Source organism: Choristoneura fumiferana, chromosome 4, assembly GCF_025370935.1.
Source record: "Choristoneura fumiferana chromosome 4, NRCan_CFum_1, whole genome shotgun sequence".
Taxonomy (NCBI): domain Eukaryota; kingdom Metazoa; phylum Arthropoda; class Insecta; order Lepidoptera; family Tortricidae; genus Choristoneura; species Choristoneura fumiferana.
Window position 1 is genome coordinate 4,282,102 of NC_133475.1, and position 18,513 is coordinate 4,300,614.

Here is an 18,513-nt window from a genome sequence, read left to right on the forward strand (position 1 = left end):
ACCATTAGGGGGTTGCAAAAGTTGCGATTTTTCCATTCAGTGATTTGTTTGCCAAATATTCAACTTTAAAGTGCAAATTTTCATTAAAATGGAGTGTCCCCTCTAAAATCTAAACCTAAAAGGTGGGTGGAAAAATTTGACAAAAATCAGGATGGTAGTAAGTATATCAAACTTTCAAGGAAAACTATAACGGCTAAGTTTGCTTGAGAATTATTAGTAGTTTTACTCTTAAATAGCAGCTTAAGGTATAAAATATACCTAAACTTGGAAGATTCCGTATAAAATACGAAATCCTTAGAATGATATTACTTAATTTTTCTGTAATGGCTACGGAACCCTATTTTGGGTGTGTCCGACACCTCTTGGTGTGCAGATTTCCTCACGATATTTTCTTTCATCTTAAAGCTCGTGGTAAATTTCAAATGTAATTTCACACATGAATTTCGAAAAACTCAGAGGACGAGCTGGGGTTTGAACCCACGATCCTCTGCTTGAGAGGCCATTGGTCAAACCAGGCCACCATGGCTTTATGTTCAGATAATGTTATTAATTGATAATAATTTTAAATATTTACAAATTCATTGCACGACTCCAAGGTTACAAAAAGGGCTCCAGGGTGTCAAAATTCACGGAGAGCGCCATAAAACTGTATTTTCACTGAAATGGGGCCTAATTTAGAGACTTGAATTTAGGAGGCACATTAAGGGACCCGATACCACGTCCCTTTTCTTGTTCTGTGTAACAATGTCCTAACTATTTTGCTTATATTACAACATTCACACGTTAGTAAATACGAAAGTGATTAAGCTGTTCTTGTGCAATTCTTGTTCGTCCAATATTTCGTAAGTTTTTAGTTTTTAAATAGCAACAGTATTTTGAAACGTTACTTACCTTGGTGGTATTTATCTTTTGTTACAATGCATGCATATACCATTTTTTATTACTTTATTTAAAATAAGCGGTTGTATTAGTAGTTTGTCTTTATGCCCAGGAATTAACAAAAACTACACAAGGTGAAACTTTAAATAAGATACAAAAGATAGCGTAAACAACTCGATTCTCACCGGAGGTAGGGTTACCATATCTCAGGATTTTGAGACTCTTCTCAGGGTTCCGGCCGGATTTAATAAATCTCAGGAGATTTCAGGATTTTTAGAATGCTCAATTAAATAGAGGATGTTTTACGTCATTTTATTAAAAAGTAACGAAATCAAAAAATAATCTTCTTTGTACAATAGTACCTACTGTGTAATAGTAGACACTAACTAAAAAAAACAACTTAGGTCATGGTAATTACACAAATGAAATCAACCGAGATCACAATAATATCAATACTTATAATATTAACTGACTTTTTGATTGTAAATTTACGTTTGAGAAAATATTGATACAAATTCTCAGGATTTTTGACGGAAATCAGGCTTTTTCTCCGGACTTTTGAATTTTTTATCTTGTAACCCTAACCGGAGGTCGTATTGTTTAACGCACTGACGTGACGCAATGACAGAAAGAACAAATGCGTTGACAATTTAACTTCAACAAAATATCTATGTGTCGATATTTTCCCAAGTTTGATCGAACTCATTTTAACAATTGAATATTTAAATACTAAGCTGGAAACACTTTTTTATCACGCTTAAAATGCCACTTGCATAATAAATAAGTAACAATAGCAGACCGGCAGATTCAGATCTGCTTGAGGATCTGACTCTTTTGAATCTTCGTCCACATTACATCGGATTTACCACTACTTATTTATATTTACTTACTCATTTTGCTGCCAAGCCCGCCGCTAGCTGTTTGAACGCCCGCAATACCTACCAATTAATCCACCACATGTACAACCTCATGCAAATTATGATAATTATGAGAATTTTTCGTTTTCGTTTCGATGTCTGGTTTTGCCGAGTCCTTAACAATGCCGCCTTTGTGCGGTGCACGCCCTGCACGGCCGATCCCGACCCTGGTTGCTGTTTGCATTGTTCGAGCTTCCTTTGCAGTGTAAGTGTATCTTAATATACCTAGTACAAGCTAATCGTCAATGTAAATGTAAATCACTCAATGTAATGTTATGTAGGCCACTCGGTTGTGGAACTCCCTGCCGATAGACTTAAGGTGCGCTAAGTCCTTGCTTATCTTTAAGTCTATGCTTAGGGAGCACTATCTGTCGTCTTGCGTGTGACTGTTATAACTGTTAGAATAGTTTATTTTAAGGTGATGTATGTTATTAAAAGCTGTGGTGGCTTAGTGGTTTGACCTATCGCCTCTCAAGCAGAGGGTCGTGGGTTAACCCCGGCTCGCACCTCTGAGTTTTTCGAAATTCATGTCCGGTATTACATTTGAAATTTACCACGAGCTTTGCGGTGAAGGCAAAACATCGTGAGGAAACCTGCACAAACCTGCGAAGCAATTCAATGGTGCGTGTGAAACAATCTGGCCCGCGTTGAACAATTAAGGCTCAAGAGGAGGCCTGTGCCCAGCAGTGGGATAAATACAGGAGAAACTATATGCATTTATGTTAAAACATATCTATCTATTTGGATTTGTTGTGTATGTACATTGTATAAATGGTTATATATTCTTGATATTGCTCTAATATAATGTAAATTCACCACCTGCTAAAACTTATTCCTTACTGCTCCATCCATTCCATTGTAAAGGGGCCTGGAAGAGATCGCCCTGAAGCGATGAGGCCGCCTATTGCTTACTTCAGAAAATCTCTGTGTATATACCTGTTTTCTGTACTGCTTACTATGTGTTGGTGTGCAATTAAGAGTTATTGTATTGTATTGTACAGAAAGAAGAAAAACAGAGGTCACATTAGTGGGTTATTATTATTTTTTGTATTTTTTTTTCTTTAATTGTATAATATAGTTTTTAAGTATTTTATTTGTAATTATATTTTTATGAAAAAATGACTTTCTGCCAAGTTTCTTGCGGCGCATTCTTCTTGGCAATGATGGTATTTCCGAATGCGCTGGTAGTTTAAAAAAAATTACGTGTAAAAGTGCCCATTGCGGCCTATTTACTGAATAAATCATTTGAATTTTGAATTTTGAATTTGGGTGTCGCAATATCTAACGACAGCAAAATTAACTTATATCACACCAAAATTTGCGGCAAAACACTATGTTCCTCGTTCACACGAAGGGCGTTCACATTCAAACAATTACTATCCTGCTAAAATGGGTCGTGTTACCCAGCTATTAGTTAGAATTATTTTCGTGTGGCATGTCGTACGCAAACTGTCATAATTAATTAAGTGCTTTACACCCAGATGTACATGAGTAACATAAGCCAGTAGTTTCATAGGAACCACGATTAAATAGAGTTCTAATAGAATGAAAATTACATTGAGTAAGTAAAGTATACAATACAATACAAAGACTCTTTATTGTACACCAGAAATAGTAAGCGATACAGAAAACAGATACACAGAGAGAAAATTACAAGGTCAGCAATAGGCGGCCTTGTCGCTTAAGAGCGATCTCTTCCAGGCAACCTTTTTTGCATAAAGAAGGAAGGACTAGTTTACAACAGGTGCTGCATCAAAAGTAGATCAGCAAAATTAAAACGCAACAAAAATACATCTACAAATACATACATAATTATTCGTGATAGACTATTATATTCTTTAAAAACGAACAACGGTTTTTAAAGAAAATAAAAATCTATCACGAATAATTATTGCAGTAGACACATTAACTTATATGTATATTAAGAACAGTTATAACAGACCACATTTTTAATTTTCATTAAATTTTTATGGAATAATCGAGAAAAACTACAAAAAATGAAACGTTGCCAGCTCAGCAGGTAAGGCTCTTAATAGTGTGGGCAGTGTGATGCCAGTGATGATCTAGGGCTCCTGGCTTTTCGCCGATTTTTTTCCCCTGACGATTAATTTCCCAACTGTGTCGCATGGACGAACTATTTTTTTCTAAAACTGTTAACTATTCGGGATATGCCGACTATCCTGTAGAACCCTATAGGGTAGGTTAGGTTACTTTTGTAACAATCCTGAAGTACTTACTTAATGTTAAAAAAAACGTTCGTCCTTAACTCTGAAGCAGTTGAGAAACGAATCCTTTGGGAAAAATACTTTAGGACTATAAGAAGACACAACACACAAAACCGACTATCACCACCACCACACTACGCTGAAGCGTTTCGAACTCAAACAGAGTTCATCATCAGAGCAACACAACCATTCTCATACAGTGTGGAGGTGGAAGAGTTGTATGAACACACCTTTCTTGCATAGACGTAGCTATCGTAAGGTCGTAAGTAAACTTTTAGTTAAATAAAAACATGAGAAACCTGTTTTTATTGTCCTAACCCCCAACCTGTAACTAAATGCGACTTAAATGTTGTGCGTTTTCATTACTTATTGGGTGATTGCTATAAGAAGTAGTATTGTCATTATAAGAAGTCTCAGGCCAGAGTGCTGACTGAAATAATTTGTATTATATTTTTCTATTGTGTTATTTTTCTTTTACAACCACGACTTCTTATTTCTCCGATCGCTAGCGGTTACATTGGCGCCCAACGTGGGGCCATCACAAACCTCGTAAATGTCTTCGTCGCTGCTATTGAGGTACCGATTGTTGATTTCGTCGTAGAAGGTGACGAACAGACCGCTAAAGTTCGCGTAGTCGCTGGCTGGGTGCGATACGCCTTGCTCTTCTGACGCCATGTTGGACCTGAAAAGGATGATGTAACTTATTGTTTGATGTAACGAGAAGAAGAAGATAGACGAAGAAGAACATATTTAATAGCTCATAATACAATACATTAATCTTCTAATTCTTAACTTCTCTAATTATATATTTTCTTTTAGCATTTATGGCTTGACTGTTATGCTATCGGCAAGCACACAAGAAATACGTACAGATTAAAATATAAACGTAGAAGTAGGTTAAAAAAATTACCATTTTCCTGGATTTGTGTTGTTGGTGCTTCCAGTGGGGCCGAATGCTGTTGGGCTCCATTCGACTGGCATCATAGCAGGACCCTGCGGACAAAGAGGATTCAATTATCTTGTTTGTTTGGATTTTATAGTGTGGATTGCGAACTTCACTTACACCACACGTAAAGCTGCACACGTAAAAGTCGTACATAATTTTGCAAATGAATTCCGAAACACTGATGCGTGCGAGTTTAAATTTTGTACTCACGATCCTCTGTTTGTGAGGCCATAGTGCAAACTAAGTACTTACATATACTAATTAGTGCCATCCACGAAGACGCGTGATTTTGGCAAGATTAAACATTAATGACATTGTAATAAGAACCACGGCACGCGTCATCGTGAATGACTCTACCTATACATACCTATAGGTACAGAGTACTCTGTACCAACTGTGTTTGTACAAACACATTTTATAGAGTGTGGTAGAGAAAAGTACAGAATGTTTCTTAGAGAACTTGATGCTAGTCCATAAGACAGATGCGTCTGGAAATTCGAATTATCACAAGGTTTTCCAGTAACCGAAAAGGTAATCCGAAGAAATCAGTAAATAAAAATCTAAAATCTCGTAATCCTGTGAAAAACGTTCTTCCTTAAGTATTTACTTATATACGTAGTTTATTCAACAAAATTTCTCCAAATGCCAAGTGCCTAGTGGATATTATGCCAAACCATTTTCTGTTAAAAGAAAATTCTCTTGAGCTTAGTACTGGCTGATCGGAGATGAATGTTACAGAATGCGTATTCGATTTTCGATTTGAAAGATTGGATATCTGAATGAAGTGACGGATGGGTGCAGGATGAATGACGACATGAATGATTCAGGAACGAGAAGACGAATAATATCCTTATAAATGTGCGACCAATCCGCTGCTTAAAAAACGGTGACAGCACGGAATTGCAGTGACGCACCGTATGCGCACCTTTTTTTTGCATGCTTCCCACACCGCTGCTTAAAATACGCAAACGGTGCGGAATCACAGTGACGGGCCGTAAACGACAAGACTTTTGTTCAGTAAAGTCCTGATTACGGCACGTCACTGCGATTCCGTATTTTAAGTAGCGGTGTGGAGAGCATGCGATAAAAACGGTGCGCATACGGTGCGTCACTGCGATTCCGTGCCGTCACCGTTTTTTAAGCAGCGGTTTGGTCGCACCTTAATACTTGAAAGTACTCTGTATTGTAATAAGTTTACAGCTCGAATTAAGAGTTGGAATCTTTTTGTTTTTTACGGTCATCCGTAAAACCGAAATTGAAAATAAACTGAATATAGATAGACAAAAGATCAAGCTTGTCAACTTCTTCGTAAGTGTCACATGTACACAAAAACCTGTATTCGTGGTACAGCTTAGACAAAAGACAAGCTTGTCAACTTCTTCGTAAGTGTCACATGTCTGTACGATGAGTTCGTACGATAGTTCTAAAGGTACATTATATAACATGCGACTGGATTTTATGTATTTATTTAGTAAGTATTATGGATCCGAGTATAATAGGAACTTATGCTTAAAAGCTAATAATATACTAAAGAGGTAAACATTGTCACTTAATTTGTTTATTTATTATGTATGTGCATCTATTGAACGCGTGCGTAGGTATGTAGGTAATTAGAAAAAGGTAAAATGACCTGTGACAGGCATTAAGAGACATTAAGTAAACATACGCAATCCCCATCGTGCACGTTTCTACATATTTCAGTGTAATACGCCCCAAAAAACCCCACCATGTCCGATTCGGACTCGCGCATGGACGGTTCCGTAAAAGTGAATAAATCTTTTGAAGTTCTATGATTCTTTGGATTTTTCTTCTACTTGTTCTGTCTCGCCCCTACTTCACCAACGTGGCAATTGTAAATGTCATTATTTTAAGTCGATGCAATTAACCGTTGAAGAGTTTCGTCCTGCGGAGACGATCCTGGCTGGACTACCAGGATGTCACTACTAGATTATTAAATTGTCTCGCGATTTGCATAAGTGTTCCAAATTTCAAGTCAATCTCTGGAACTGTGAAGCTTGTGGTCAAATTTAACTTGCAAAATTTGATTACAGACAGACAGACAGGCAACGGGACAGGTGAAACTAAATAAAAGCTTGTAAAAAGGGTCTTAAAAGACTGACATAAGGTTGCTAGACAGATAGACGTAGTTCGAAGTGATTTTTATAAGCATTATTTTTTCTTTATACGGTGGTTAAAGGAAGATGACGGAATGTGGATGGTTCATTTTTACGTCTAAGGAACAGAACCCTAAAAACAACGTAATACCGAGTGTTTTGGCGCGCCGCCAAACAGCCCAAACGGCTTGTTAATTACAGCGCCTTCAGCCGGCTCTATACTACGAAGTGCAAAATTGTAACTTCGCGTCTCGTCGTCGCGCTGACGCTTATACGAGTGAGAGGGACGGTGCGATACGAACTTCGATTTTCGAATTTCATAGTAGGCCCCCTGCGATCATTATTACGCAATGTTTACCTTACAGACCAGACAATAGCTTCGTTAATTGATTAATAGAGTGTTAACGTTTTAATTACAAATCTGGTTTGTAAAGGAACTACACTTGTCAAGATTTTTGTTAGCTTCTATGTGGTTATCTCTTTGAACTAAAATAATTACTTTGCTCACCCGCGTCCATACTCTCTCTTTAATTAAGTATCTTCATACCTTGTATAGTGAAGATACAATAGAGAGATTAAGGTCGCGAATGAGCAAAGAAATTCTTTTAGTTCATTGATATGGACAGCTCCGCAAAGTAGCGCCTGATTCAATAAGATATCTCTTTATTAGGAGCAGAATCGACAAGTCAAGTCAACGTGTATACCTATAAGTATATCTAAACGACTACACTCACTACACTCACAGAGGCCGTATTGTCTTTCTGACGGTCACGATCGCAATGAAATGACAGATTTTGCATACATACAAAAACTGTCATTTGATTGCGATCGCGAACGCCAGAAACGTTAGGCCAGACGTTTTCAACCGGTGTGCCGCGATTGCCGCGAAGTAGCTGCATTGAAATCATGAATAGATATTTTAATGCGAAAATAGTAAGAAAACAACTGACGCGTGGTGTGTGCGATTAATAAGATGAGTGCGATTATTAATGTTATACTATTATGCGTATACTGTTATAGAACCCTCTACGCGCCATTCTGACTCGCACTTTGCTATTTTTACTGGTGTGCCGTGAAATTTTTATGAACGAAAAGTACGCTGTTAAAACCAAAAGCACTATTAGTTATTCTGTGCCAAAAGGTTAAAAACGCTTGCGTTAGGCAATACGGCCTCAGTATTTTATTACTTATACCTAACTATTTTCATTGACGAGAAAAGTAACAAACAATTTTGGTTTGCACACTTATGCAATCTTTCCTTATCCTTTTGTAATATATATTTATAGTGGTTAATACCAAAGTTAATATTTTATTCCATTTTTGTTGACGGACATTACATTCTTTATATAATTCGAACGTGGGGGGTACAACATCTCAGTGTAGAGGTATACTTCAAAATCTATTTATTTATTTTATTACAAATATGTCTGTCATTAATATAATGGGTAATACGGTATTTGACAACTCCTGAATTTGCCATATCTTAATATTATTATGAAAATATAGATTTACAGACAGTGTTTAGCGAAAAGAAAACTTAAATCGATTGAAAATGGATTTAAAGTGATTTTTTGAAAAATCTATATACCTGTCTCTTTCTCAAACGCTTTTATCTATGCAGCAAGTATGGCGCTACTGGCGTGTGACGTCACATGCCAGTATGTCTTTCTCAGTCTAATCTTGAATTTCAAACCATTATAACTTTGTTATTTGTAAAGATAGCTTAATTTTTGTTTCTCTATTCGATAACAGGAATTATGCAGTTTTTATTTATAAAACATATACAAAATAGTCAAATACCGTAATGCTAGCATTCGGGAGTAGTCGTGTGTTCGAATTTTTCACAATTTTTGCAAATGTGTTGCCTACATTGAGGACTATGATGGAATGCCTCTTGGGTCTGAAATAAATAAAACAAAATATATAATTTTATTCGCTATAATAGTCTTTAATACCAAGCAATGAAATAAAGTCTGAACACAAAGAGGCTTAAGATGTTTTAAACACTGAAATCTTTGTTAAATCCTCACTGGAAACATCTAAACAAAAAATTGGGTAGTCATTTGATTTCCACACTATAGTAGTATCTTTTCCCATTGTTAATTTAAGCCGCCTAAGCTCAGATTCTCTGGCTATTGTACGAAAGTTTAATCCGAATTCTTGCTAGGAAACGTTTATCTCTCAAATTGCTTTTGAAATAATTTCATTTTGTTTTTATTAGCTTCATACTTTGTAAGCTATGCTCAGGGTTTTTTCGATGGGATCGTATCAGAAATGAGGAGATAAGAGTACGTAGAAGAACGAGGGTTGCAGATGTAGCCACGCGAATAAGCTAGTTGAAGTGGCAATGGGCTGGCCATATAGCACGAAGAACAAATGCCTGTTGGCGCGAAAAAGGTTTTCGAATAAAGGCTTTTTTGGCTGCAGCCCAGGGCTTCGTTAATATAAAAGGCCTCCAACCCCCATCGGAGATCTAGTGTATCATTATCGAAGTCAGTTTTTAATTAAATCGTAAATAGATAAATAATTTATTGAAAAAGGCGTTACTTTGCGCAGGTCCATATTAATCAATTAAAACAACAATTTCTAATAAAGTGTCTAACATCTAGTAGCATGTTGTACAGTTAAGTTGCTCTGAAGATGAGCTCTGGTTGAGTTCGAAACGCGTCAGTGTAGTGTGGTGGTGGTGATAGATGGGTTTGTGTGATTTGTGTGTGTTCTTATAGTGTCGAGGTGGAGGAACTGCATGTGCATGAACAAACGTATATCTTGCATAAGCGTAGCCATCATATAAAGGTCGCGGGTGAGCAAAGTAAAGTGACCCTGGGCTATTGTAGCTGGGCATTGTATATTGATGGATCGAGCAATGGGTCTCCTGATGGTGATCACCATCGCTGACACCAGGGTATTGCAGACGCGTATTGTGTCTGAGCTGTCTGATGGTGTCCTTACGACGCCATGATCTTCTCGGCCATTTTAGGTTGTGTTCGTTAGAAGACTGTCTTCACACAACACACATGAACATGGCGAACATGGCGTTGTAAGGACGCCATCAGACGGCTCGGATACAATATCGACCCAGCTACAATAGCCCCAGGTCACGTTAATTGTTTTATTAGTTCGCAAATACATAGTTGATTAATGCCTGCTGCCTTACGATAGCAACGTCTAGCAGAGTCTATGCGACGAATGTGTCAGTCATACACCTCCTCCGCTTCCACACTGTAAGAACACACACACACCACACAAAGACTTATATTGATGTTGGGGTCTAACACCACCAAGGTGAACGGTTGTGTCGTTCTGATGATGAATCTGATTGAGTTCGAAACATGTCAGCGTAGTGTGGTGTTGGTGATAGTTGGGTTTGTGTGATGTGTGCATGTGTTCTTACTTATACAGTGTGGAGGCTAAAACGGAAAATTTAATTAACAACCGAAACAAAAAGAACAGAGAGAGAAAAAAGAAGTTTAGGCAACCCGGTGGGAATCGAGTTGTTACGACGCCATGCCACGGTAGGTAATAGTAAGTAGGAACGTATCTAGGTTTCCATCCAGTTAAGTATTTGTCATATTCAATTAACGTTTATGTCTAGTGAGCACATGTAGTGTTAATGTAACTCAAGCCGATAATGAAATTGGCGGGTGCGCCGGCCGCTCGCTAAATATTATGAAGGATTTAGGCGCTGTCCACGTCCGATCGGTATCGGTTTTAAAATAATTGATTGATTTAGGCGTTAGTGATTTAGGTCCATACCAATGGACCGAAACAATTATTTTGCGGCCACGACGTACAAAATACGCGTTCTTGAATCTACACAAGCACGACGACGTCTGTACACGCGTCAATGTGCGCGTAAGACACACGGAGCTGACTATCGCAAAACCCTAGTACTATAAGTACTACCAATGACATTTAAAGGTACTTATATTATGTAGGTATGGCTTAGATATGTGCAAATAAATGTAATCGTTAATCTTACCTATTTATTTAAACCTACTTAAAATGTGTCTGTCTGTGTATTTAAGCATTATTATTTTCAATTACAATAGATATACGACCACAAACTTAAACGAATTTTTCGGTAGGTAGTTATTTCATGTATTATTTCGTACCTACATGCTTCCTTTGGGAAGGACAAAGGAAATAATTATAATTGGACACTGATGGCCTAAGCTTTGTAGTACATTGTGAAAAACTAGTTGGAAAAGCCGGAGATTTTTTCCTCTATTTTTCCTGAACATCTTAAGCTCTACGCAATATAATTTGTAAGTTTCAAAAAATTATTCCAATAAAGTACCTTTGGTAGGCAGGAGGTTAATCGCGATAATTTCAGAAATCATTATTTATTTACAAAAGGAAGTAGGTAGGGTACCGTTACCATTTCGCAAAATTATTGCTCCCGAACTAAGTGCCGTGCGGAAGACATACATCGCGTTGCGCTCTCTACTGCTTTCCTGCGGTTTTCCTGCAATCTGCGCTTGAGGGGTGGGGTAACTCGAACCGGCGCGGGGCGGAGCGCGGCCATTCTGTAGGTTAGTACTATTTTATATTCTGTGCCCTAAGGTTAAGGGTAAGGTAAGAAAGAAAGAAAGAAAAATATTTATTCGTGACATTCAGGTAGGCTAGGTTGAGGGTCGCGGGTGAGCAAAGTAATTGTTTCAGTTCATTAGAATATTTTAAATTAGTTGTTATCTACGAGTTGTACACCACAGCTGTGTCTGAATGACAAAGTAACATTATAACAAAAAATTTAACCGACTACAAAAAGCCATGACAATAATTTTCTACCAGTCTAAAGTCGGTGCCTCAGCACGAGACAGCAGGAGTGGCCCTATACTCGTATAGTCGCCTACCTCACCTACGCACTATATATTGGTCTTCAATCACAGTCAGTTAAATTTTTTGTTATATTTTTTTTCACGCTTTTCAGTGTAGGTAAATAATCTAAGATACAATAGTTTAATGTCAACTGCTCATCACTTTTTACATAAGTTATCTTTTTCCGATGCAGAGACGTTCATTATTAAGGAGTCCTGGTGCTTCACCACCCGTTCCATTTCACCATTGATTACGAAGAGCATAATTTGCTTAGCAACTATGTTAAAGTAATTGAAATTCAACCCGTGAAATACTTGTTATTGAGTATAGTAACTCCGATGGTCAACTGTCGTCTTCATCATCAGTTCCACTTCATCAAATGGTGATTTTCAAGAGCAAATGCACGAGCTACTACGAAATATATCAAAATTACCATGTTCCTACAACATTTGAGGAGTTCCCTCGATTTCCTTAAGACTCAATCATCAGATCCTGATTTGGTGCTTATGGGACCTAATTGAAAGCATTCCTAGACGAACGCAAAAAAAAACAAAATTGCTTCATAAATGACGGAGTTCTAGGGTAATAAACCATTTAATCTATCAATACGCTTGTATTTTTTTTTGTTTGTTACCTTAGAACTCCGTCATTTATGAAGCAATTTTGATTTTTTTTTATGGTTGACCTGGGAGGTTAACCTCCTCCTTTTTGAAGTCGGTTAAAAACAATAATATGTCACACCGGCAAAACTTTCACAAACACCACCACGAATCGATTTCGTTTAGTTTAGCAACGGATAATATGTGTGCTCCGTTTGTAGCTCTGTGGATGACCTTGTAGAGAGTCTGACATGCGTAAGCAATTTTTATTAACCAACTTCAAAAAAGGAGGAGGTTCTATGTTCCACTGTTTGTATTTTTTTCTTCACTAATTTATTGTGAAAATACCATTGGATTTAAATTTGATCATCTACTTATATGTATTGCGAAGATCAAAGTACCTATAATAGATACACTTAAAAAATAAATTAAAACTGATTGATTCAACCATTAATAAGTAGTAAGCAAATAAAGAAACAAAAAAGGCATAATTAACATACTACTAGCTTTTACCCGCGACTTCGTCCGCGCTGAGTTCTAATTAGTGGCGAAGCTTCTTTATCTCATAGTTTCTTGTCAAATTACACCCTTTCAAGACGTATAGCGGCTGTAAGTGCCTCAATTCCTTGGCACATTTTGTTATCTGATTCAAACACATTCACTCCACTCTCTGAAAAGTTCCTCGTGCGTTATGAGATGTATATCCGTCATCCAGAAAGCGTTCAGTAAGTATTAAAGATAGAATCAATAAGATTGTGGAGTAGATAATGATGAGAGAAAAAATAGTGTTTAGTGAACCTGACTACGAAGCTTGAGGTCCCGGGGTTCGAGATTCCCGTTTGTTCTCGGGTCTTGGGTGTTTAATATGTATTTAAGTATGTATCTATCTATATAATTATATTTATCCGTTGCTTAGTACCCATAACGCAAGCTTTGCTAAGCTTACTTTGGGACTAGGTCAATTGGTGTGAATTGTCCCGTGATATTTATTTATATACATGAGTCCACTGATTCATAAATATTCAAACGTATGTGGCTGAAAAAGACTTCTAACTTCTAGACTAGACGTTACTGATATACAGAGAGAGAGTTCGCTGCTTTTTCTGTTAATAAACCACGCTGTAGGACGCGCTTTGGAATAAGCAGAGCGATATACTTTTACTATGGTCACTTAAGTTGTCATTTTAAGACTAATCCTATAAATGTGACATTTTTATATATATAATAAATAAATAAATAAATCTGTTTGAGTGCGAGTTTTATTTGTCGAACATTACCCTCTAGATTAGCCTCAGATGTTCAAATGGGCTTTTACGGCTTACCGGAGAGAGAGTGAAGGTGTTTGTTATTCCTTCACGCTAAAACGATGGTTTAAGCTAAAATGTCTTTAGTAGAGATAGCTGGTCGTCTAAATGAATAAATATGCTATTTTTTTACATTGATGTACCCACAGGATCCATGTAAAATTGCAAAATCATAACCACTGTGCCTGGACTAGAGTTCAAAAACCTAATTCTACCTTTACCAATTTAGAAAAGTTGAAAAACCCCCGGCATTTTCATTTCAAAGTTCAATATCTCAAAAACCGCTAAACCGATTTTGATGAAACATAGCTATTAACTACCGCAAAGAAATTCGCTTCCATGTAAATAAACTGCATCGAAATCGGTCCATCCATTTGAGGGCTACGAAGCCACAGACTGACACAGACATTGACGTAAAACTTATAACACCTCTCCTTTTGCGTCTGGAGTTAAAAAGCGTCCATTAAAGCGGGTAGGTATGATTACAATTTACGGGGCTTTAATGGACGCAATGCAACACGCAACATGCATAACGTGACCTTAGTAGCGTTTCTTTGATCGTTGACAGTGATAAATGAAGCGCCCGTGGCTCTAGATCCAGTGCACAAATTAATTATAGAAACCTATTCCATGCTGCTGCAAGATAAAGGAAGGCAGTTTACTTACAGTTAATCTTGGAGGAGTGCTTTTAGAGAAAACGTTTTAATATTTAAGTTGATGTCGCTTTGGGCTCGATGAATCGGGAAGTTTCCTTGGTATTTAGCTGTTAAATGTTCATATATAGGACAGATAGCAGTATCGTAAAAAATATATAGTTATTCGAATTTTCAATTAGAAGTAGCCCTGTCGTGCCTATGGAAAATATTAAAATTTTAGCGTAAACAAACGATCGACACTGCAAACCGCAAACTCGTAATGGTGGCCATACACGTTACGGTTTACCGGAGAGGTCTACCTGTGCAGGTCGACCGGAGCGTGTATGCCGACAGACCTGTGCAGTTTTTTTGACCTGCGCAGGCGACCGGAGCAAATTCGAAAATCGATTTTGCTCCGGTCGCACCGAACGGAACCTGTGCGTGTGTGCGTACCTGCGTTTTTCTTTTTAATAACCAATGCTTACACCACTTTTTTTCGCTTCCTTTTCACTGTTTGTTTAATACAAAAATATACTGGCAACACTGGGGTAGTCAGTCTGCCTAACGAACCGCCATGAGCGTGTACCAATTTGTGTGTGATTTAATAAATTACTGTTTGTTTCACTAAAAAGACCTTTCATTCAACGAAGTAAACTATTCAAGTGGTCCATCGAACGGATATTTATTGAAACAGTGCCTAAAATTCGTGAAAATTGTGTTGTGCGGTGTGCTCCCGAAGCTAACTGTTACGAGCATAAAACAGTCTTAACAAAGTGAAATACAACTTAAAAGTACATTTATTAATCAAAATACGCGTAAAACAGAAACTGTGCAACCAAAACTTAAAAGCTTTTCATATTTTCAAGAAGCATTGTGGAAAAGAGGTTATCTACAGTAGTACATGCGGTTCGGCACGACTCAGTCACAACTCACTCGATCGAGTTGGGCGAGAAAAACGCTTCAACCAAACGAGAACAAAAACTACCGCATTCGAACTCATAGTGACGCTGCGAAACGTCAGAATGACAACGACAGTGACGGAAAAAGATTCGCGGTGCGTAATCGAAGAATCGAAAATCTCAACGTTTCTTCCAATTGAAAAAATTCCAGAAAAATGTCTGAAACTAATGATGAATTGAAGCGGCTGCGTGCAGCAGCAGGCCAGTGTAAGGCGCAAGTTACACGGGTCGAACATTACGTGACGGCCAATGAAAATGACACCACAGCGTCGACATTACAAATAATAACAAAAAGAATATCAGGTTTGGAAAAAACGCTGGAACAGTATAGAGAAATTCAGCTCAAAATAAATATCCTCGAAAACAAAACAGACGAAGCGGATTTTATGACCAACAATTTAGAAGATCGTTACTATCAACTGTGTGCCAAATTAGACAACCTTACGACGGCTAGAAATACATCACCGCCGCCACAAGTTCAACGCACAGGATCCAGCAAGCTGCCTCATCTGGAACTGCCAACATATACAGGAGAGGACATAACAAAATACAAACCATTCATTGAGTTGTTCACTGCAATCATTGACTGTGATGCCTCGCTAGCTCCAGTTCAAAAGCTGTATTACCTGAAAACGCACCTCAAAAAGGAAGCTGCTGCCCTGATAGAAGGACTTCCTCTATGTGACAGCTCTTATCAAGAAGCAAAAAGGCTTTTAAATGACAGATATGATAACCCTGCAGTGCTAATAACAAGCCATGTAAATCAGATTTTAGATTATCCAAACATGGCAAAAGGAACTGCTGCAAACCTTCGTGATTTTGTATCTCATGTGCGCCAGCACCTGGGTGCATTGAAAAACATGGAACAAGATATAGATGCTTGGGATATGCTGCTGCTACCAATTCTGATGCGCAAGTTGGATCAGTTTAGTGCAAGACAATATCACATGGATCGTAAAAAGGGTAATTTACCCACAGTGTCAGGTTTGCTGTCATATTTGGAAGAACGAGCATCCAGTTTTGAGGAGAGTCAAAAGCAGGTACCAGTCAGAAAGCCTTTCGAAAAATCACAGGTATCAATGCCAAATGTTGTGAAACAAAAAACAATAAAGTGTGTATACTGTCAGAATGAAAATCATAAACTGTTTGCTTGCCCTACTTTTAAGTTGGCTTCAGTTAATGATAGGATAAGCTTTGTGCGAGCAAACAATTTGTGTTTAATATGCATGAATAGGCACATCAAGAAATGTATTTTAAAGTTAAAATGTGTAACATGCAAGTCAAAAGAACACAACACTCTCCTTCATTTAAATGAGGAAGAGGGCAAAGAAATCAAACAAGATGCAATTGACAATATCAATATGCATAATAGCTTGCCTCACTGTACTGTCCTTTTGCCAACAACCAAATTAAAAATTTTATGTGAGGACGGTACTCACATATTCGCCAGGGGACTTCTTGACACTGGCAGTCAGTCATCTTTTATCACTCAAAGCTTGGTAGAAAAGCTAAAAATAAAAAATGTTCTTAAGAAGGACTTAAATATTGTAACATTGGGGCAAAAGAGCAGTCCAGTGCAGCAGGCTGTTATTATTAAAATTAGTAACTTTGATGACACATATAAAGAAAATGTGCTGTGTTCAATTGTAAACAAAATAACATGTCCTTTGCCACAACAACATATTGTCATGAATAGCATTTTGCCCCCCAGCTTGAGGCTTGCAGATGATGGGTTCAATAACCCAGGTGAAATTGATGTGCTGTTGTCAGCTGATATATTCTTTAATTGCATTGTGCCGGACAGTTTAAGATTGAAAATGGCCCGCTACTAATGAATACTAAATTTGTTGGGTGGTATCAGGAAAGTTAATAATGCATGTATGAAGGTTACTAACAACTGTGCTGTTACTTTACACTGCTCATTTAGCGAGCAGCAGTCTTTGTCTCAATTGGTAGAAAGGTTTTGGGAGACAGAAACGGCACCTTTGACTGCTGAAAGGAAGCATCCCCCAAGGAAAATGCAGCCCCAAGCGAAGAAGAAATTTGCGAAGCGGCCTTTAAAGCATCAACTACCTTAATAAATGGTAAGTTTCAAGTACAGCTACCTCTTAAGCAACCGATGCAATCATTGCAGCTAGGAAATTCATTTTCCATTGCCTATCAAAGACTGGAGCAACTGCATAAAAGGCTCTCAAATGATCAAGAATTGTTGTTTCAGTATTCTAAAGTCATAAAGGGTTACATAGACATGGGTCATGCAAATTGTATGACATAAACAAGAGCAAAATACCATTTGAGGAGCTCTATTTCTTGTCCCACCACGCAGTGATACGTACGGACAAAAAGACAACTAAAGTTAGAGTCGTGTTTGATGGAAGCGCCAAAACAAATGCTAATACCTCATTAAATGATGTACTATACAATGGCAAAAATATATCAAAGAGATCTCTTTGACATACTGCTAAAGTTTCGCACATATGAGTATGTATTTGTCACTGACATAAAAATATGTTCAGAAGCATAGATTGCATCCTTCGCAAAGACACTTCAGAATATTCTCTGGAAAGAAAAACCAGCTGATCCCATCATATGTTTACAGCTCAGCACGGTGACATTTGGCCTGAAAAGTTCCAGTTACCTGCAACACGGTGCTTGAAGATGCTGGCAGACCAGAATGAGAAAGAGTATCCACTAGCTGCCCAGGTTTTGAGAGAAAACACGTATGTAGACGACATTTTATCGGGTTCTACAACTTCTCTTCAACATGCCATTGAGGTAAGGGATCAAACTATTGCTTTATTAACCAAAGGGAGCTTAGAGTTGCACAAATGGGCGGCTAGCCATCCGGACCTATTACAAAATATACCAGCCACCAAACAACACTTTGACAGTGTTGAATTGCAAGACAGATGTTGTATTAAAAGCTCTAGGCATTTCCTACGACATAAAGAGTGACAACTTCAAAATACACTTTTCAAACGGGCAAGAAAAATTTAAAATGGTCTAAAAGATCGTATTGAGTTGTATTGGTAGCATGTTTGATCGCTTTGATAGTTGCACCCATCTTTTAAAGGGCAAGCTATTCCTGCAACTGTTATGGCAAAATGAAAAAGA

At 37.7% G+C, this 18,513-nt stretch overlaps 1 protein-coding gene across 6 annotated transcripts in view; it reads right to left on the reverse strand.

Moving 5' to 3' along the window:
- Positions 1-14,939, reverse strand: part of LOC141427299 (tachykinin-like peptides receptor 99D) — a 37,881-nt gene extending 22,942 nt beyond the window's left edge. For all 6 annotated transcript variants that reach the window (XM_074086621.1, XM_074086618.1, XM_074086620.1 and 3 more), the window contains exons 1-3: positions 14,894-14,939; positions 4,932-5,014; positions 4,568-4,703 (exon numbers count right to left, since the gene is read on the reverse strand). In XM_074086621.1, coding sequence (XP_073942722.1) covers positions 4,568-4,703; positions 4,932-5,005 — 210 coding nt within the window. In that variant the 5' untranslated portion in view covers positions 5,006-5,014; positions 14,894-14,939. The remainder of the gene's footprint in view (positions 1-4,567; positions 4,704-4,931; positions 5,015-14,893) is intronic.
- Between the last annotated feature and the right edge of the window lie 3,574 nt (positions 14,940-18,513).